Below are 18,438 nucleotides of genomic sequence, written 5' to 3' on the forward strand. Positions count from 1 at the left end.
GTTGTACAATACAGGAAGACAACCCCAGAACCAGTAATTGTGCAATACAACTGGACAGTCCGTACAAAAAAAACACATGCAACGCCATACAGAATAATGGTACAGCTCAGCCACACAAAAACAATTACATGAAGAGTTTTTTATGGTTACCTGTTTACGAATAATTTGTCCGGTGGCGCAAGTGGCTGAAGCACTCGTACAATTTCGAGCGCTGTTGTGGCCCTTTGTTTCAGACGACAGACGTAAATCTAACCTACTTATTGTTGATGACCAAAGTGAGCTTAATCGTTCAAGAGGTTGCATGATACAACAGTTTCTTAAAGGATGGCTGTATTCATGTATGAGAACACCTGGATTTGCAGTATTCTACAACCTATCGTTTTTGCCCAGTACGACGTACTAAATATCTGAAACACCATATTTCAACTTGCTTTTACAACAGTTCTCGGTCGTCTTGCAAGGCAGAGAACTGCGACATATTCGGTTCATTCTTGAGTTCAGTGACATTCGTGTATATTACGTCGCCCGTTACTTACTGATGCAGCCAGTTATTTGACACATTGTGTTGCAGTTTTTGTGATAAACTGGCAATTATAAATTCTTGCTAATTTCAGAAAAGTCGAGGTTTTGAACTCAATGGAGATTCAAAGAGAGACGGAATTAGAAAAGAGAATTTCAAAGAGAAAGGGAGGTAATTAGTTTCATATCTGCTGTAACTGGAATATCAAAACAGATATCCAATTATCCAAGTATCCATTCCTATCCAAATAATCAAATAACGTCAAAGTGAATGCAAGTGTCAGATTAGATCCTCCGTATCGGAAAAAAGTAGAAATGTTTTCATGCACTTCGAGAAGGTGGCAACACATTTGTAATGTCCAAAATAGCATTTGGTGGTGTTGTTGAAAAGGGTACTAAAATACAACAGGTTTATATATATATATATGGGTCATTTTCATAATTGGTAGGATTTTCAATTCTTTATTACAGTAAAATCAAACTCCTGAAAATTGATTTAGTTTTTATTCAAATGAAATCTCAAATACTTAATTATTCAATAATACAAACATGCAGGCTCAAATTTACTAATTGACCTTTTAATTGATACATAAGTAATTAATAGGGCGAGGGAAAGTCCTGACCGTTACCACTTCTTAATCAGAATAAGGATGTTGAAAAATAATTCATAAAAATCTTTTAAAGATGGCATACTCAGCTGTTACACCGACTTAATCAAACTTGAAGGCAAAAACTATTATCATGAATCTTGAAAGTGTTATTTTGTATCTTTCATTTATTTACCACAAAAAAATTGCATTTTTCTAAAACATTATTATGCATATAGCTTTCAACAGGTAAGATTGTCTAAAATAAACATCAGCTACTAAGCCCAGGACATCTTTTGATGACACCAGCATAAAGAGGAGTGTTTCATGTATTATCATGAATTAATTAGAGCAGTCAATTAACACCAGTAACGGTTAGGACAATAGTGGTAACGGTTTGGACAGGAATGGTAACGGGCTGGACATAAACCTTAAACAATTTAATTCAACATAGAAACAGGTAACACGAAAGGAAAAAATGATATCATTTACTTCAATTGCTAACCCTATTTTGGACAGACAGTGAAATGTGTATTAGAAATTGTAACTTGTAACAAATGTGACATGTTTTCTTCCATGCTGTGGTAACGGTTTGGACATTTGTTATATCAATATAAAACTTGTGAATGAATTTAGGCTTTTGAATACCAAACAAACCGTAGCTTCTAAAGAATAGAAAAACACACCTGTCTAAGTTGAAAATCACTTATAATCTAAAGAAGAGTGCAATTGGGGAACGAAAATTGAATGAATAGTAACGGTTGTGACATTATTGGTAACGGTCAGGACATCAGTGTAACAAACAATGTTATCCCTCTAAAAAGTTGCAAAAGATTAAATTCTGAAAGGTACTGCAACAACTATGATACTGTACACATGGTCATGCTACACAGGCCACTGCATAGATATCATTTTGCTGTTGATATTATGGTGCAATATTAGCCTCAACGAAATATACTTCTTTCATTCACTCGGATACCTTTAGTTTTTGTTAATCGTGAGATGGTAACACATATTTATCAAATACAAAGGTTTGGCCAACATATTAGCACCTAGCAAATATTCAAAGTAAATGGTAGCCTTACATATCTCACAGTTAAAGTTAAAACAGTTTACACCCAAATAATCTTTAAAGGTTGGAATACTGAAAGTTGTTTACCGTTACTACATTTTGTCCAAACTGTTACCATAGATGTCCTAACCGTTACCTTTAATTTATAAAGACTATAGATCTTATAGAAAATAGAAACTTAACGTGATAAACTCGTTTTGGTTTTTATTATTCAAAGCAGATAGATAAGTAAATAGAAAATTATTATCACACCATGGAACATATTCTTTAAAATTGAAATTTATTAAAGATATGGCCAGACCGTTACTATTATTTGTCCAAACCGTTACTAGAGACTGTGTTTTTTATGCTACTACATCAAAACTCCTTTGAACAGTAAAATTCCATGCTTAAACTTATCTTAACCCTTAAAGTAATTATAAATTTGTTATATTTCAAATATTAATTAACAACTTTTTGAAATACAAATAATTTTGTCCAGACCGTTACAAGGACTGTCCAAACCATTACTTTGCAGAATGGTAACGGTTTGGACAGTAACGGTCAAGACAATTTGTAAGTAAATCTAAAATAAAAAAATGAATGATCCCTAAAAGATTTCAAAGGACATGCCTTCCACCTCTTCCATTTCTGGGCAACATATCCATTGAAATTTAAAAAAACAAAGAAATATATTTGACACAAAATACATTGGTAACGGTCTGGACAATTAAGGTTGACACATTACATTTATACATATTTGATGGTGTCAATTTTCTGCAAAATGTGTTGAATTTCATTATTTCATCTGCTGTCACATGCACAGGGGCTAGCTTAAGCAGACACAGGAAGTTTAATTTCAATCCAGCTCCAGGGGGAAATTATTGCAGGAATTTCATACACTGGTAACGGTCAGGACACAAAATCACAGGACAAGCATGTTACAATTTGTAGAAAAAAACTTTTTTAAGTTAAAACAAAATTAAATGCAGTTTGAGTATGCTTGATCAATCCTAATTGGCATAATATGAATTAGTTTGTTTATTTGCATTTATATTTACATTATTTGTGAACATTTGATATTAGGACCGTCACCTCCGGACAGAGCAAATCTGCCAATTTTGACCCTAAAATGTGGCTAAATATAAATTTCAAAATGACAAGACTAATGATATACCACATTTACTGACTAGTAAACATCTAAATATGTTTTCTAGCACAAAAGAATCCTTTTAAGTTAACAGAGGTTTTTCTTATTTGGAACGGACAGAAAATCCTACCAATTTTGAAAATGACCCATATATATTTTTTTAGTTCTGCTGTTGTTGTTTTCACTTGGGAATGTAAACGTAACAGCAGCCCATTAGCAAGGAAAGAACATGCAACAGTTGGTAAGTCAGGTTTCTCGGCAGGAAATAGATAGAGATATTGACACAAGACCGGCCATACGGTTTCAGATCGTTTTGTAACCAATGCCCAAAAGAAGTCGCAAGTCTCTTACCATTCTTTTGTGAAAGTCAAGTCTCAGTCTGTTTCTGATGGCATTAACAAAAACAAGCAGAATTTATGTTGTCTTCAGTTACTTATGTCTACTGTTATTAGGTAAGAGATTTTGCCTTTTATTGTGATAAACATTCATAGAAACTCTTTAATACTCTTTAATACTGCAGTGAGCGTTCCAGTCTGTTCTGGTAGAGGTAATTAGGCCATTTTCGGAAGTGTTTCTGCTTACTCAAATGTCTTATCTGATGTAAACGGTAAACGTAGTCGCGCGCATCTACATTTTGTTGATTTGGTGTTGAGTTTAGTGAAAGCTGTTGTCCAGAAAACTCTCCCAGTTTCAGTCGACTTGTTGGCAATGATTTAGTCAACCTCGAAATTCGTGATCAAATACTACGGAAACTCAAAATCGTCAAAGGTAGTACAATTGTTTGTTTACATGTATTGCAGCATCTTACAATAATAATATGCCTTATCGCATGAGTCTGCGAACGGATGCATGGTGTGACTGTATCACGTCACACGTCTTATAGGAAAGACGTGCTCTTTTCTTGAATACAGGAAAAACTGATGGAAGCATGCAAAGATGTCGGCGCTTTTAGATGGGTATCCTGTCCACATTGGTCACAAGGCAGATAGTTGAAGCCACTGCTCATATATAGACACAGTCAGCATTCTAGAAAGTGTTTTGCAGTTAAACCTATCCTATGGTAATACATATAGGCTGATAGGAACTGATACTCATGGGTGTTGCATACCATCAATAAGATAAAATCCACCGACCATGACAATTGACATTTTACGAGGGCTTCAATGAGCTTCCTCTAACAATCATCAGTAATAGATATGCCACCTGGCAATATGTTTATATCACTACTCATTTACAGGATGCTGACGCCGTTGAACTACTGAAATTCAGTTTGTCTTTAGATGAGCACTGTACTTCCAATGAGGCTGTCATTTCACCTATTAGTTACTGATACCAAGGAGAAATGTTGAAAGAATTTGTCTGACATTATGGCTCATTTAAACTTTTGGACTAACACATAAAAGGTCAATGGAATAACCCCTACCAGCCAACTTTTGTAGGAGCACACAATCAATAACCATCACGTCTACAGTGATATTTAAAATGGCAACTGATGCAACTGAATTAGGTACTTGTGGTGTGTTGTTACAAGAAGCTAATAACCGTACTGTGTATTACAATTTAAAGAATTTAACAAAAGCGTAAGATTCTCGACATGGAGTTAACCAGTTAACACGGATATATGTACATGCCAGATCAACTATTAATTTTCTATTGTAAGAAAGACCACCCCCACAGCGCTGACCATCCCGGACCAAACAGCGATTTAACAAAACGAAAGAAACAAATTCACGACATGGAGTTGATTAATCGACACGTATATATGTACATGCCAAATCGACTATCAATATTCTATTGTTAAGAGTCCAGCCCCACAGAGCTGACTATCCCGCACCCAGCACAGATTCCGAGGACAGTGCTACAGCTGTGAAATACAGAGAGTCTCTGTCCCCTTTATATACTCAGCAGCAAAAAAAAGATCAGTACGAATTCGAAATTAGATAGGCACTGTAATCAAATCATTACAGAAATGGACATAATAAGCGGATCAAAAGCATTTTTGGTGTAAAATATCTTGACACATCAATGAATAACTCAATTTCAAGACATTACGTGAACGTTTGCGTCCTTTCCGACTCTTGACTTCAGTGTCTAGTGTGACCACCACGAGCGGCAATAACTGCAGCAAAGCGTCTATGCATGGAGTGCACCAATCGATTGATGAAGGCCATTGGCACCTGGAACCACGCTCTGAGAAAGGCCTGGCGCAATAAATCGGCTGTGTTTGGCCTTGGTATGACATTATTCAGTCTCCTCTGAATTTCATCCCAAAGATGTTCAGTTGGGTTTAAATCAGGAATAGGGGCTGGCCACTGCATAATGTTGACACCGTTCTGCTGTAGGAAGTCTCGTGTAGCTCTGGCAGTATGGGCCCGGGCGTTATCATGCTGGAAAAGTTGTTCCGATGACGTGCGAAATGTGGTTTGAGGTGGGGTCTGAGAGCTTGGTCAATGCAGCGCACCGCTGCGATGCCGCCTCCTGTCCCTGGACCAAGGTTCTGGAACACCACAGGACCCACTCTCTGGTTCAGGCCTATTCCACCCCATACCATGATGCTTGCACCTCCCCATGAGTCTCTTTCCATAACACATTGGTCTGAGTAACGCTGGCCACGTCTTCACCATATTCTTCTTCTGCCATCTGCAGTTGATACGCAGTACTGACTCTCATCTGTGAACAGAACAGTTCTCCATTGCCTGTAGAGCCAGTTTTGGTGTTGTAGGGCAAACTGTAGACGTTCACGTCAATGACTAGGGGTGAGGGTAGGTCCACGGTAAGGTCTACGGCAGTGGAGGTTCCTGCTGTTAAGACGACGGCGTACTGTATCAGTACTGATTGGTCTTCCGTGTTGTCCCACTGTCTGGCGTGCTGTTTCAGATGCCTGCATGAGGGGATTCTGTACATGCTGTCGCACAACATGGCGGTCTTGTCGTCTTGTGGTCACACTTGGTCTGCCAGTACGGGGGCGATTATTTGTGGTGTTGGTGGACCGGAAACGTTGCTGCAGCCTGGAGATGGTCAGAAGGTTGACCTGGAAGTGATTGGCGACGGCTTGTGCATTGTGGCCAGCTTCAAGTCTTCCTAGCGCCTGGTTCCTCTCAGTTGTCGTGAGTCGCGGCATCCTGCTGACGTTGTAATGTGAATGTTTCAACCAGGTTTGGGGGTGCATTTTATTGGGCTGGTCCTTGTGAACAGCACGCGCAGCATGAGTTGCTTGAAAAACATGGAGAACACTGTACCTTCACCGAGATCTGGCTGCGTTTTTTGAGACCATTTCCTGGGTCCTGAGTTTGGGAAAGAATGTCTTTGCTCAGGTAAAGTTGGAGATGTTGTCAAAAAATATACAATCAAAACATTACATGAGTTTACAGTTATCCGTTTCTGCAAAGGAAAATTCCAAACTGACGTTTCTTTTGCTGCTTAGTATATTACATTATATGAATATAATTTAGACAAAGGGGCCTGTTTCCGTAAGATATGTTTTCTTTAAGTGTGAGGTGCTAAAGGTAGCATTTCTTCAGCAAATTTCAAATTAGTTATTACTACAAGCAAGGGTTCCTAAAGTCAGTTCTAACCCGGATCTTCACGGGTACTCCTTGGTAGCAAGATTTGTTGTTAAAGGGAATGTATGTTTCTTCCATCGATTCAACATTTGATGTTGCATCTGAAAAGGCAAGCACAATTAATCATTCACGAATGGTTGACTGATCAGAGTGTCTTGGGCGGCGGTCATCATCTGTGTGGACCTGAGCGGTTGTGCAGGCAGGCGTAACAACCCGCCATTGTCACTTGTTCAACCGAGGCTCAACAATCAGCATTGCCCGAAGAACTTCGTGTTTCATTGGAAAGGAGAGAGTCAAGTGACCGGTTTGTAAATGCGTTGGCCTGTAAGCTACTGGAACTGTGTTTCACGGTTATATATTATTAATGACAGGACAACTCGTGACAAAGAGACAGGTTTCACTTACATTCCAGATCAAATATGAAGTGTAATCGATTATTCTATTGGTTCAGTTAATGTTCACAGTTATTGTCGATCCAAAAGCTGTGATAAAACAGCTTATGACTTAAACCTTGCATTCGAAATACGTGTGAACATTGTACACAGTACCGCTCGATATATGTAAATAATATTAATAAACGTTTAGGGTTGACATTTTGATAGTTATGTATTATAGTGTGTGAGTGAGTTTAGTTTTACGCCGCTTTTAACAATATTCCAGCAATATCAAGGCGGGGGACACTAGAATGGAGCTTCACACATTGTACCTGTATGTTGGGGAATCGAACCCGGATCTTCGGCGTGACGAGCGAACGCTTAAACCACTAGGCTACCCCACCGCCCATTATGCATTATACTTAAGTGCTCCAGAAATGGCTTTGGAGGGACACATTTTGCCCTTTCAAGTTTGTCAAAAGTTTTGAATGAAAATATTTGATTTATTGCTTTTGCATGCTTGTTACACGGTGACATGTTACTACTGTTATCATAACTACATGTTTTAATTAAATGGCATCTTCCTGGCGGACTGCATACACTGCTTCAAAGCCATGCTTTTTAGGTGCCAAAATGTCTGCACCTATATGTCTGCACGTCATTTTTACATCAATTTTTTCTAATGTCATCCCTTTTACTGGGCTTGAAAACCCATGTCATATAGTATGACCAGAAATTATTGAGAATTTTAGGAATATGTTTAATTGGATTTCTAGTATAAACAACCTTGACCAGCTATCAAGTGCTTGGTTTCATTCAAGAGAGACAACTCCGTTCATCCTTTTTCATTAGTTTGTGAAGAATTATCCCCTTTGTTTACTTGCTAGCAGACGACATTTTCAGTGATCCTCAGTATGGATGATTTAGAGAAGAGGAAGTTGAGTATTATAATAAGGACATCAGATTAGCTAAAGTGATTTCAAGTAGAACAGGCATCCCTTTGTCCACTGTTTATCGTGTGTTGAAAAATATTACAAATGAATATGGCACTGAGCAACAGGGAGGCGCAGGTAGGCGGCTTGGTATTCTTGTTTCTAAAAACAAACGAAGGAGTTTAGAAAACTTAAGGCTGGATATGATTGATAGAGGAACTGTGGCTGTCTGTAAGGAGACAATTAGAACTGAGCTGCATGCAATGGGTTGGCAGAAAAGTCGAGGAATTCCATCACCGATCATGAAACCTGAACAAAAGGAGCGAAGGTTGAACTGGTGCTTACAGCATAGAAATTTTAACTGGGACAATGTGATTTTCTCAGATGAAAATTCTGTGTGGCTGTTTCCTAATACACTGAAATTCTGGACCAAACAAACTGAAAAACCTTTGTATCAGCGCCTGGAGTAGTCCGAAATTTAACGTGTAGGGTGGCATATCTGTGTTAGGGGCAACGCCCCTCTGTGTATTTGAAGGAAATATGAACAGTGATCGGTACACAGATATTCTCGAGGGACATTTACTTCCATCTGCTCACGTGTTCTATGGAAATGTTTGTATTTTCCAGTAGGACAACGATCCAAAAAATCGTTCAAAGCATTCACAGGCCTGGTTTCGGACCCAAAATATGACATTATTAGATTGGCCAAGCTATAGCCCTGACCTAAATCCAGTAGAAAATGTTTGGGGACTTATGACGGAAAATGTCAATAAGAAAAATCTGACAAATATTGCTGAAATGAAAGAAGAGGTGGTCCGATATTGGGACAGCATGGACCACGACTTTCTAACTTCTTTGATCAGTAGCATTCCCCGCCGCATTGAAGCCTGCATTGCTGCCAATGGTGCCTTGACAAAAACTAAATGTTCACCTGTCTTTGAATCTGGAGTTAAGTTCTGCTAATATTCACATTAAATACCTGAGAAATGAGTGAAAAATAAAATTACAATCTTTAAATTCTCAATAATTTCTGGTTGTACTTCTTTTGTGTACATATATGTGTCCTGATTTTCCATTTACTTCATAGTTTGGGAAGCGTGCGCTTTATTATTCTAGGGATGTAATCATTGTTTAGAAATGAAAGTTCAGTGATTTGTCACTGCTGCTTGAGTTACAATGGTTACAGTTTTATTTGAGGGGTAGAAATGGTGACAGTGAGGACACTATTGGAAATGGAAATATTGAACAATAATGAGATTTTGCTGAAAGCCAGACATTACGGTAAGTACACTGGGAGGTTACGGTTCTAACGTTTTGCCTCTCCAGGGGTCATTTTGTGATCCAACAATCCTTGTGGCCACAATATCCCTTTTCTGGCTGCTCCTGATCCATGTAAATAGATGCAGTAGGATGCCCAAAGATCTGCAAGACACCCTACAAGTAGTCTTCCCTGTGACAAGTACCAGGTGAGGATGTTTTAGGATCAGTCAAATCACGTTTCTGTGGGAGAAGTGTTGTTCAACATTGAGACAACAAAGGCGGAGCATTCCCCGTTTCCAACTGAAGATTGAATTGAATCAAAGCACTGAGGTGATGCTGTTCGGACACAAGGGAACCAATACTGGTTTCAAATACCTTCGGGCCCTTGAGCCTTTGGACTTTCCTATTATTTTTGTCACACAGTCAAGTGTAATAAAACAGACAAATGTCATGTACAGTATCATTGTGATCATCAAGGTTGCAGTTTCCAGGTATAAACCACATCTTTCTCCAAAACCTTTTACTGGAACCAATGGCGGGTATGTTGCCTGTATCAATGCCTGTATAAATGTTTTCCATCACTTTTGTCCACTTATTATGGTTTATGAAATTATGCTCGAAAGGCAGCTTACACACAACAGTTAATTACATACGAATAACAGTAAGGTATAAGGCTGACAGAAATTAAGTGAGGTATTTTTTCAAGATGATTCTTGGGAAATGATTTGCTAAAATGTTCAGTTAGTCTCCTGTAATTAACGGATTTGACTACAACATTAACAAAATATACAACGTATCCTCAGAAAGGGCATGGACAGAGGCGTCGGGATCCATCAGGGCTTTTATTTGGTTATTTTGTGTGGGTCGTCAGTAACAACTACATGAAGGCAATTTAGAAAGATTAATGCAAAAGTTCATTTGCAATTTCGGGTCTGTTGCTGTTGTCACTATGGGTTCTTGCAAACACATGCCTCACAACTGTTAGCATTTCACGGTGTATACACAACTTCAGTCGCCGGAACTGGTCATGAATATTACTAACATATTAGATTGTTCATAAATACAACCAAGAGGGTTCGCTTGGTCCTGGCACATTCAGCCTGATCGTGCTCATTATATGCTCAAGGACCAAGCCTCCTTTGTACGCAGCCTAAATAACCATTCGAACCCACAAAACCATTTTGGCAGAATGCGAAGGCTGCCTAACACTGCAGGCTTCTGCATGACCCACCGTGCCAGAAGGTCTGTGTTCCAAATAGCAAACAAGGGTACTCTCTCAGTGTCAGTTAAGAGTTTGAGCGGTACCAAGAACAACAGTGAGTAGGTTAACTTGCTGTTTGATCGAGCCACTCCATCAAGTCTATGGAGATACTGCGTGCGTGCCAAGGTTCTGTATTCACCAACAAAATAAATGTAGTTTCATTGAAGTCTTTGTATTATCTACATTTCATGTTAATGTTTGTATTAAAAAATGACTCATTTGGAAGTGACTGGTCCAAAGGAGTAAACAGAAAGCCTTCTGTTTCACTTTTCAGGACCGACAAGGAGTCAGATGGGTTGTTCTTCTCCCGCAGTACAGGACCATCAACAAAATCAACATCATTGTTCAGATTCTGTCCAGCACCTTTGGCACTTAAAACAACTGTGAAATACCATGGTTTTATCATGCTTCACAAGAGGATCATCATAAATATATGCAAAAGTGCACATTGAAATATTGTAATGAAGAGTCTCCGCGTCAATCAAACTGCGCCCTGTCAATAAAATTGGTGAAACGATTGGTAGTCCAATTCGGGCTGACGTTTCTCCAAACATTAGACAAAAACCTTTCGAAGTTGTTCAAAGTTTGAATTAATTCACGAAAGTACTTTTATATTTGTGAGTGCAATTTTGATTTAATCTTGACTGGAAGGAGTGAACGTTTATTCAAACCTTATGTCAGCTTTAAGGAAATAACTAAGTGGTTCACAGGTTAAGCGAGACTAGTCAAATATAGTGGGCGTCTACACTAAATTGTATAGTGATTGCTGAATCCAAACGAATCAGTAAATTGTCTCTTATTGTCCTACCTTGACCGCCAAGTACAGTTCCAACCATCAACATACAGACCCACATCGCCATGATGTCCCCTTCCATCTAATGGCGTAGCTACACTGCGAGACACTACTCGGGGAACCATCGACCCGTCTGGTGTTTGGTCTTTATTCAATACCACACACTGTTTTGTCTCACGCCAATGCGTTATTGTATATCCATCTGCTTTATATAATCAATTACGATGTATCCATTTCACTGGTTTTGTTGTGTGATTCTATAGGTGAGGTGAAATGTAATCTAAAGTTATGTCCATATTTTATCTCTTTATTACCGAGAAATATAAAGTTACGTCCTTATTAGCGAGTACACCAGGACCACATGGTATTCTTCACGTATGAAGTATCACAACGGTAATGTCCAACGAAGGGCACGAATGATATGTTTTCAAAGGCGTCTGTTGAAGATTCTTTATAAGAGGGATTCTATCAAACCTAATATTCTATGATTCGGCATTGTGATATTTAACTTAGTTGAATGGAAGACATTTTCTTGGTAACACTGACCTCTAAAACCCCAAACTATTACACATATGGGGAAATGAAAATCTCAAGTGTTTCTAGAGCGACCATAACTATGCTACTTGATTAAGATTAAAAGCCATTCCCATACTCATAATAAGTCTCGGCTAAGGGCAGCGCCTTTTGAACAATCCCAACTTAACGTCTATTTATGAATCACTATCAAATAGAGATGATACCATGTGTTCCCGAAAAGAAGAAAGTTAAGGTGGCACCCGTCACTAAAACTTGCAAGTCAGTCAGCTTTCCAAAAGCACAGGGACATATGGTTTTAGCTAAAATAAGGAATTGCATCGCGCACAGATGTCTCGAAATTGGAAACGCCCTCCACATACCTACTAAAAACATTTCAACTTATTTTGAGACCATTGATGCTGCAACCCTGACCAATTTACTTTTTAGCACGAAAGCGAATAGCTAGTTGAATTTGTCATACGATCGCAAAACCTTGGTATAAACTATGCGAAACGGCAAGAGATCATTAGAATATGTTCAATGTACCAGAAGCGAGAAGTAATACACACGTCTTCTAGGTTCTTTGGTTATATTTATATTTATTTGAAAGGTACACCAAAATATCCAATACATTACTGACAAACCATGTGATACGCCGTCCCAGATTTCGGAATAGGTGACCATTATCTACTAATTAAAACCTGACCATAAAATGCTGTAAAGAAAGGAGATTGTGTATTCGAACTTTGCAACTCTCCTGTCTTATACGTCCGGTCATATTGACATCAATAACCTAATATTTACCAAACGCTGACCAAAGTGAAAAATCCATTCTTTATGCATGTAACTAATTTAAGATACGGTGATCCCAACCAAACTCATTTAAAGTTATCAGGATGAAAACACGGAAACACATTCAAACATGTCAACAGTCAACAGTCAAACATGTCAAACATACACAAACATGCCAACACTCAAACATGCCAACACTCAAACATGCCAACACTCAAACATGCCAACACTCAAACATGCCAACACTCAAACATGCCAACACTCAAACATGTCAACACTCAAACATGCCAACACTCAAACATGCCAACAGTCAAACATGCCAACACTCAAACATGTCAACGCAATCAAACATGCCAACAGTCAAACATGCCAACACTCAAACATGCCAACACTCAAACATGCCAACAGTCAAACATGTCAACGCAGTCAAACATGCCAATAGTCAAACATGTCAACACAATCAAACATGTCAACAGTCAAACATGCCAACACAGTTAAACATGTCAACAGTCAAACATGCCAACACAGTTAAACATGCCAACACTCAAACATGTCAACACAGTCAAACATGTCAACGCAATCAAACATGTCAACAGTCAAACATGCCAACACAGTTAAACATGCCAACACAGTCAAACATGCCAACACAGTCAAACATGCCAACTGTCAAACATGTCAACACAGTCGAACATGTCAACGCAATCAAACATGCCAACAGTTAAACATGCCAACACAGTCAAACATGTCAACGCAATCAAACATGCCAACAGTCAAACATGTCAACACTCAAACATGCCAACACAGTTAAACATGCCAACACTCAAACATGCCAACACACTCAAACATGCCAACAGTCAAAGCCAACACAGTCAAACATGCCAACACTTAAACATGCCAACACAGTCAAACATGTCAATACTCATACATGCCAACAGTCAAACATGCCAACACTCAAACATGCCAACACAGTCAAGCATGCCAACAGTCAAAGCCAACACAGTCAAACATGCCAACCGTCAAACATGCCAACACAGTCAAACATGCCAACACTCAAACATGCCAACAGTCAAACATGTCAACACAATCAAACATGTCAACACTTAAACATGCCAACACAGTCAAACATGCCAACAGTCAAAGCCAACAGTCAAACATGCCAACACAGTCAAACATGTCAACACATTCAAACATGACAACACTGAAACATGCCAACACAGTCAAACATGACAACACTGAAACATGCCAACAGTCAAACATAACAACACAGTCAAACATGTCAACACATTCAAACATGTCAACACTCAAACATGTCAACACTAAAAAATGTCAACAGTCAAACATGTCAACAGTCAAACATGTCAACACTCAAACATGCCAACACATTCAAACATGCCAACAGTGAAACACGTCAACACAATCAAACATGCCAATACAGTCAAACATGCCAGCAGTCAAACATGTCAACAGTCAAGCATGTCAACACGGTCAAACATGCCAACACAGGCCGTCACTGAACAAACAGTGTTGTAACATGGTTAATTCAATATTCTACCATGAATCAAGAAAATACTAGATTCTGATTGGGTGTTCAGAAAAATCAGACGGCATCAATTGTGGATTGACGCTCATCTGATTGTAAGGCCGCTTCACCGCGCATTAACGAATCTTATTGTGAGAACTACTTCCGTTTGACCATAATGATGGCGGATCATAACAACAACTCCATGGATTTTGACGCTGACTTTCGAATTTTCCACATAGGCAATTGGAAATTTTTGGATTAAAAATGATTTTGATTTCATTGCGCTTCACTTCACGCATAGAACGCTGCCGCACTACTTAGCTTGACCACCAAAATGACTAATATCAATACAACAGACGTGATGGAAATGCTGACAAAACATTTATTTAAACTCGAAAAATACAATTATATGATTTCCCCCACACAATTATGAGGGAACCTCACTATCATATTACCTTCTATTATAAAAATATTCAAACTCAATTACAATACACAGCCCCCAAAGATAAACAAAACAATATCTAACATATAAATCAGAAAGCCTTGTAAAAATACATCCCTATCTATGCAAAATATGCAGCAAAACATTAGTAAACATTTACCTACCTGGTAAATGGTATATTTAATTCCGTTTAGAATGGGAAATTTGCAAGATAGATCTAACGGTCTGGCGAAACACCACATTTATGCCACTCATAGTCATACTCCATCATATCCCGTTGGCGTTGCATCGTTCACAAAATAATTCTGCTCTCTGCCAGCTTCCCTGCAAGGTTGTCACTGTTATGTTCATCTACTTTGGAAATCGCTTGGACACAGTCCAGTCCCAAACGACGAAAACAAAGTTCCAAGGAATCACAAGTTAGTCGCATGTACACTAAGCAGCAGCACTGTCACTCTGTTGTCGCATGCCGGGGTGGGGGCAGTACGTGAAATCATGATCGGCCGGTCATAAAAATCAACAGTCTTTGATGAGTAACAGGTCGTAGGTTGATCAGGAAAGGATCTATTCTTCGATTCTGCAGGGTTCAGATTCGACAGTCAGTCAAGTATTGTCCACTGTCACTTCAAATTTCAACCTTTCGCAAAATGTAAACACTGGCTCGGCCGCCATTTCAAACTGTTGCGTAACTGTCTACTTCGAAGAAAATAAGTAGGTCAGACGATTCCATTATAGTGTGGCCAGGGGGCTACAGTTTCACGGCACACAAAACAATAGGCTGATTTTAGTCGTGTGGAGATGGGATGAAAAAAACACAAGATCTTGGGTATTACATAATTGCATTGAATAAACAGTAGTTTGATTTCTTTGGACAGAATATTGTTATGTTGTAATGTTAAAAAATACGAACGGCACCTACCGCTCCCTTCACAGACGAGTTCAATTCGCCTCTCGTCCCATGCCGGATTACGCAGTGTCTTCCGCAGAGCGAGGAAGTTCGATTTTAAATGGGTCATGGTAGAGATGGAGATAACCCTAGTGTGTTTGAAAATCAGAGACATGTTTTACTAAATTGATGGCGACTAAATATTTCAATTGAAACCTCACGCTACGCGTTCGGTTCCAATTGAAATTTAGTCGCCATCAATTCAGTAAAACATGTCTCTGATTTTCAAACACACTAGGGTTATCTCCTAAATCAAAAATATCACAACAAATACACAAATTAACCGATTTAAATACTTTCGTACGTGACCGACCTTCGCCAAATCGGTTATGCGTGTGGCCACAGTTGCATCTGTGATTCGCTCTCCATTGCGACGATAAATCCTCTGCCAACCATCATGGAAGGACAAATTGAATCTGCTTTCATCTGTGAAGAGCATTGACGTTGGTTCCAGCCATCATATCAACTCCATCTCGAACGCCTCTGCCTGTGACGTACTGTTAGTGGTCGGCGAACTGCCTAGAGTGGACTCCGGCTGCCCTTAAACTTTGACGAACGGTGCTCCTGGATATCCTTACATTGTTAACATTGAAGTGTTCTAGGGGAAAAGTAGACGACACCTTTGTAGTCCTCAACTCCGACGACAACCCTGAACACCTCCTAGACCACCTCAAGTCTCAACATCCCCTTATGCAGTTCACAATGGAAGAAGAATCTCATAACAAACTCTCTTTCCTCGACGTCCTGGTGCAGAAACAAGAAAACAAGCTCTCCACCACTGTCTACAGGAAACCCACTCATACCGACCAATATCTTCACTTCACCTCCAATCACCCTCTGCAGGTTAAGAAAGGCATCATTTCCACCCTTACCCGAAGAGCCAAGAACATCTGCTCGACAAAAGAAGCCCTAGAGATCGAACTAAACCACCTCCGCCATGTCTTCATCCATTATAACAAGTGCCCCAGAAGTTAGTTAACAACGTCATCAGATCCACCCTCAACCCCGTCGGCAATCAGCACCCTTCGTAATAAGTATCCCGTATGTCCCAGCAGTCAGACATCAGATAAGACGACTACTTCAGCAGCAAGCAGGTATACACGTTCTGTTTCAGAAAGGCAAGTCCATCCAAAACCTCCCCCAAGCCACAGGCAAAGCCCCATCAACAACTAAAGAAGACCCCACAGGAGTAGTCTACCAGACCAATTGCCAATGTGGAGACTCTTACATAGGTGAAACGTCCTCTACCACTACGAAGTAAAGAACACAAAACTTCAGTCCAGAAAAAAAGACTCCAAATCCGCCATAGCCGACCACACCCAAGCCAACCCTGACCATGCCATCCTTTGGGGCAACATCCACATCCTGGAAACCAACCGATCAGACTACAAGATTAGGAAACTTCTTGAAGCCATAAAAATCCAACGCTTCAACCCCACCATGAACCGGGATCAAGGTTATTTTATCTTCTCAGCCTATCACCACCTAAGTAAAGATCACCAGTAATCCACCCATACCTCGACCAATTGGCTTCTATGCTCCCTTTTGTGTATTGTAATCACAACTAATCAATGTGTACATCAACCTACTCTCTTCAACTCACGATTACCATCTCAGTGGACATCAACTCATCTATTGTATAAACTCATTCTGCATATTGTTTTAATCACTATCACTATGTACATCAACCTACTCTGCTCAGATCACTCATTAGCAATCCAATGTATATCAACCTTGTCAATTGTATATACACACTATGCAACTATATATATATTCTCAATGTTACAACTCTTTGTATCACTTGCTTGATAACGGTGTTAGTACCTACACCGAAACGTCGCACCATTGCAATAAAGAAGTTGACTATCCATAGAACTTGGTTTTCCTCCATTTATACAACTTCTAAAATGCCTCTCAAAGAAATTGAGGTGTCTGAAGATCTGCTGCGTAATGAATCTGTTACGTGAAGCAGTGTTAATCATGTGCCGATCATCTCGGACTGTTATTACTCTGGGGCTACCTGGTCGACGTGCATATTCCAGGGATTCATTGGCTTGAAATCTTTGCCACAGTCTACCAATAGCACTCTGACTCACATTAAAGCAGACAGCAACCTGCCCCTGAGTTTGACCAGATTCTAAAAGGCCTATAACCTGACCCCTTTCAGCAAGCGTCGAAAATCGTCTCATTTTAAACTGCGATTTCTATCAGGTACCTGAACAGTGAACGACAGTGAAAAAGCATCAATGCATGTGTATTTTCCTCCACTTTCCCTGGAGCGACTTGCACGTGCAAATCATTGACGTTATGTGGCAGGTGGATTTCCATATTATCCATATTTGAATAAAACAATGTGCCATTTGTAACAGAATGTTAAAGAATGTAATAATGACATTTCAACAGTCTGGTGTGTTGTTTCATACTGTTAAGAACGTTTGTGAAACATTCTGTTGCATATATTTCAAACTAAAACGAAGATGTTACAACTTTTAAGAAATAGTGTTATCAACCACTTGACCCTTCATTGATGACGCCGAGTAAATATAATTTTGATAGTAAAATTAAACCCATTTAAATTGATAAGGAGCTCTAGGGAGACCGGAGATTGAGAACCTGAAATCTAGACTTGCCTCATTTAGGGCTTTGGCATTGCAGGGATGGTTATGCAACAGGGAAAGTAATGTGGTTCAGGGACTGTGAGAGATAAATATGTTTACGCCGGACACAGAA

General features: G+C 39.3%; 1 protein-coding gene across 1 annotated transcript in view; it reads right to left on the minus strand.

Moving 5' to 3' along the window:
• Positions 1 to 11,606, minus strand: part of LOC124287686 — a 28,890-nt gene extending 17,284 nt beyond the window's left edge. The window contains exon 1 of the mRNA XM_046724192.1: positions 11,506 to 11,606. Coding sequence (XP_046580148.1) covers positions 11,506 to 11,572 — 67 coding nt within the window. The 5' untranslated portion in view covers positions 11,573 to 11,606. The remainder of the gene's footprint in view (positions 1 to 11,505) is intronic.
• Positions 11,607 to 18,438: the final 6,832 nt, after the last annotated feature.

Source organism: Haliotis rubra, unplaced genomic scaffold, assembly GCF_003918875.1.
Source record: "Haliotis rubra isolate DU_JTF1 unplaced genomic scaffold, ASM391887v1 Scf404, whole genome shotgun sequence".
Taxonomy (NCBI): Eukaryota; Metazoa; Mollusca; class Gastropoda; order Lepetellida; family Haliotidae; genus Haliotis; species Haliotis rubra.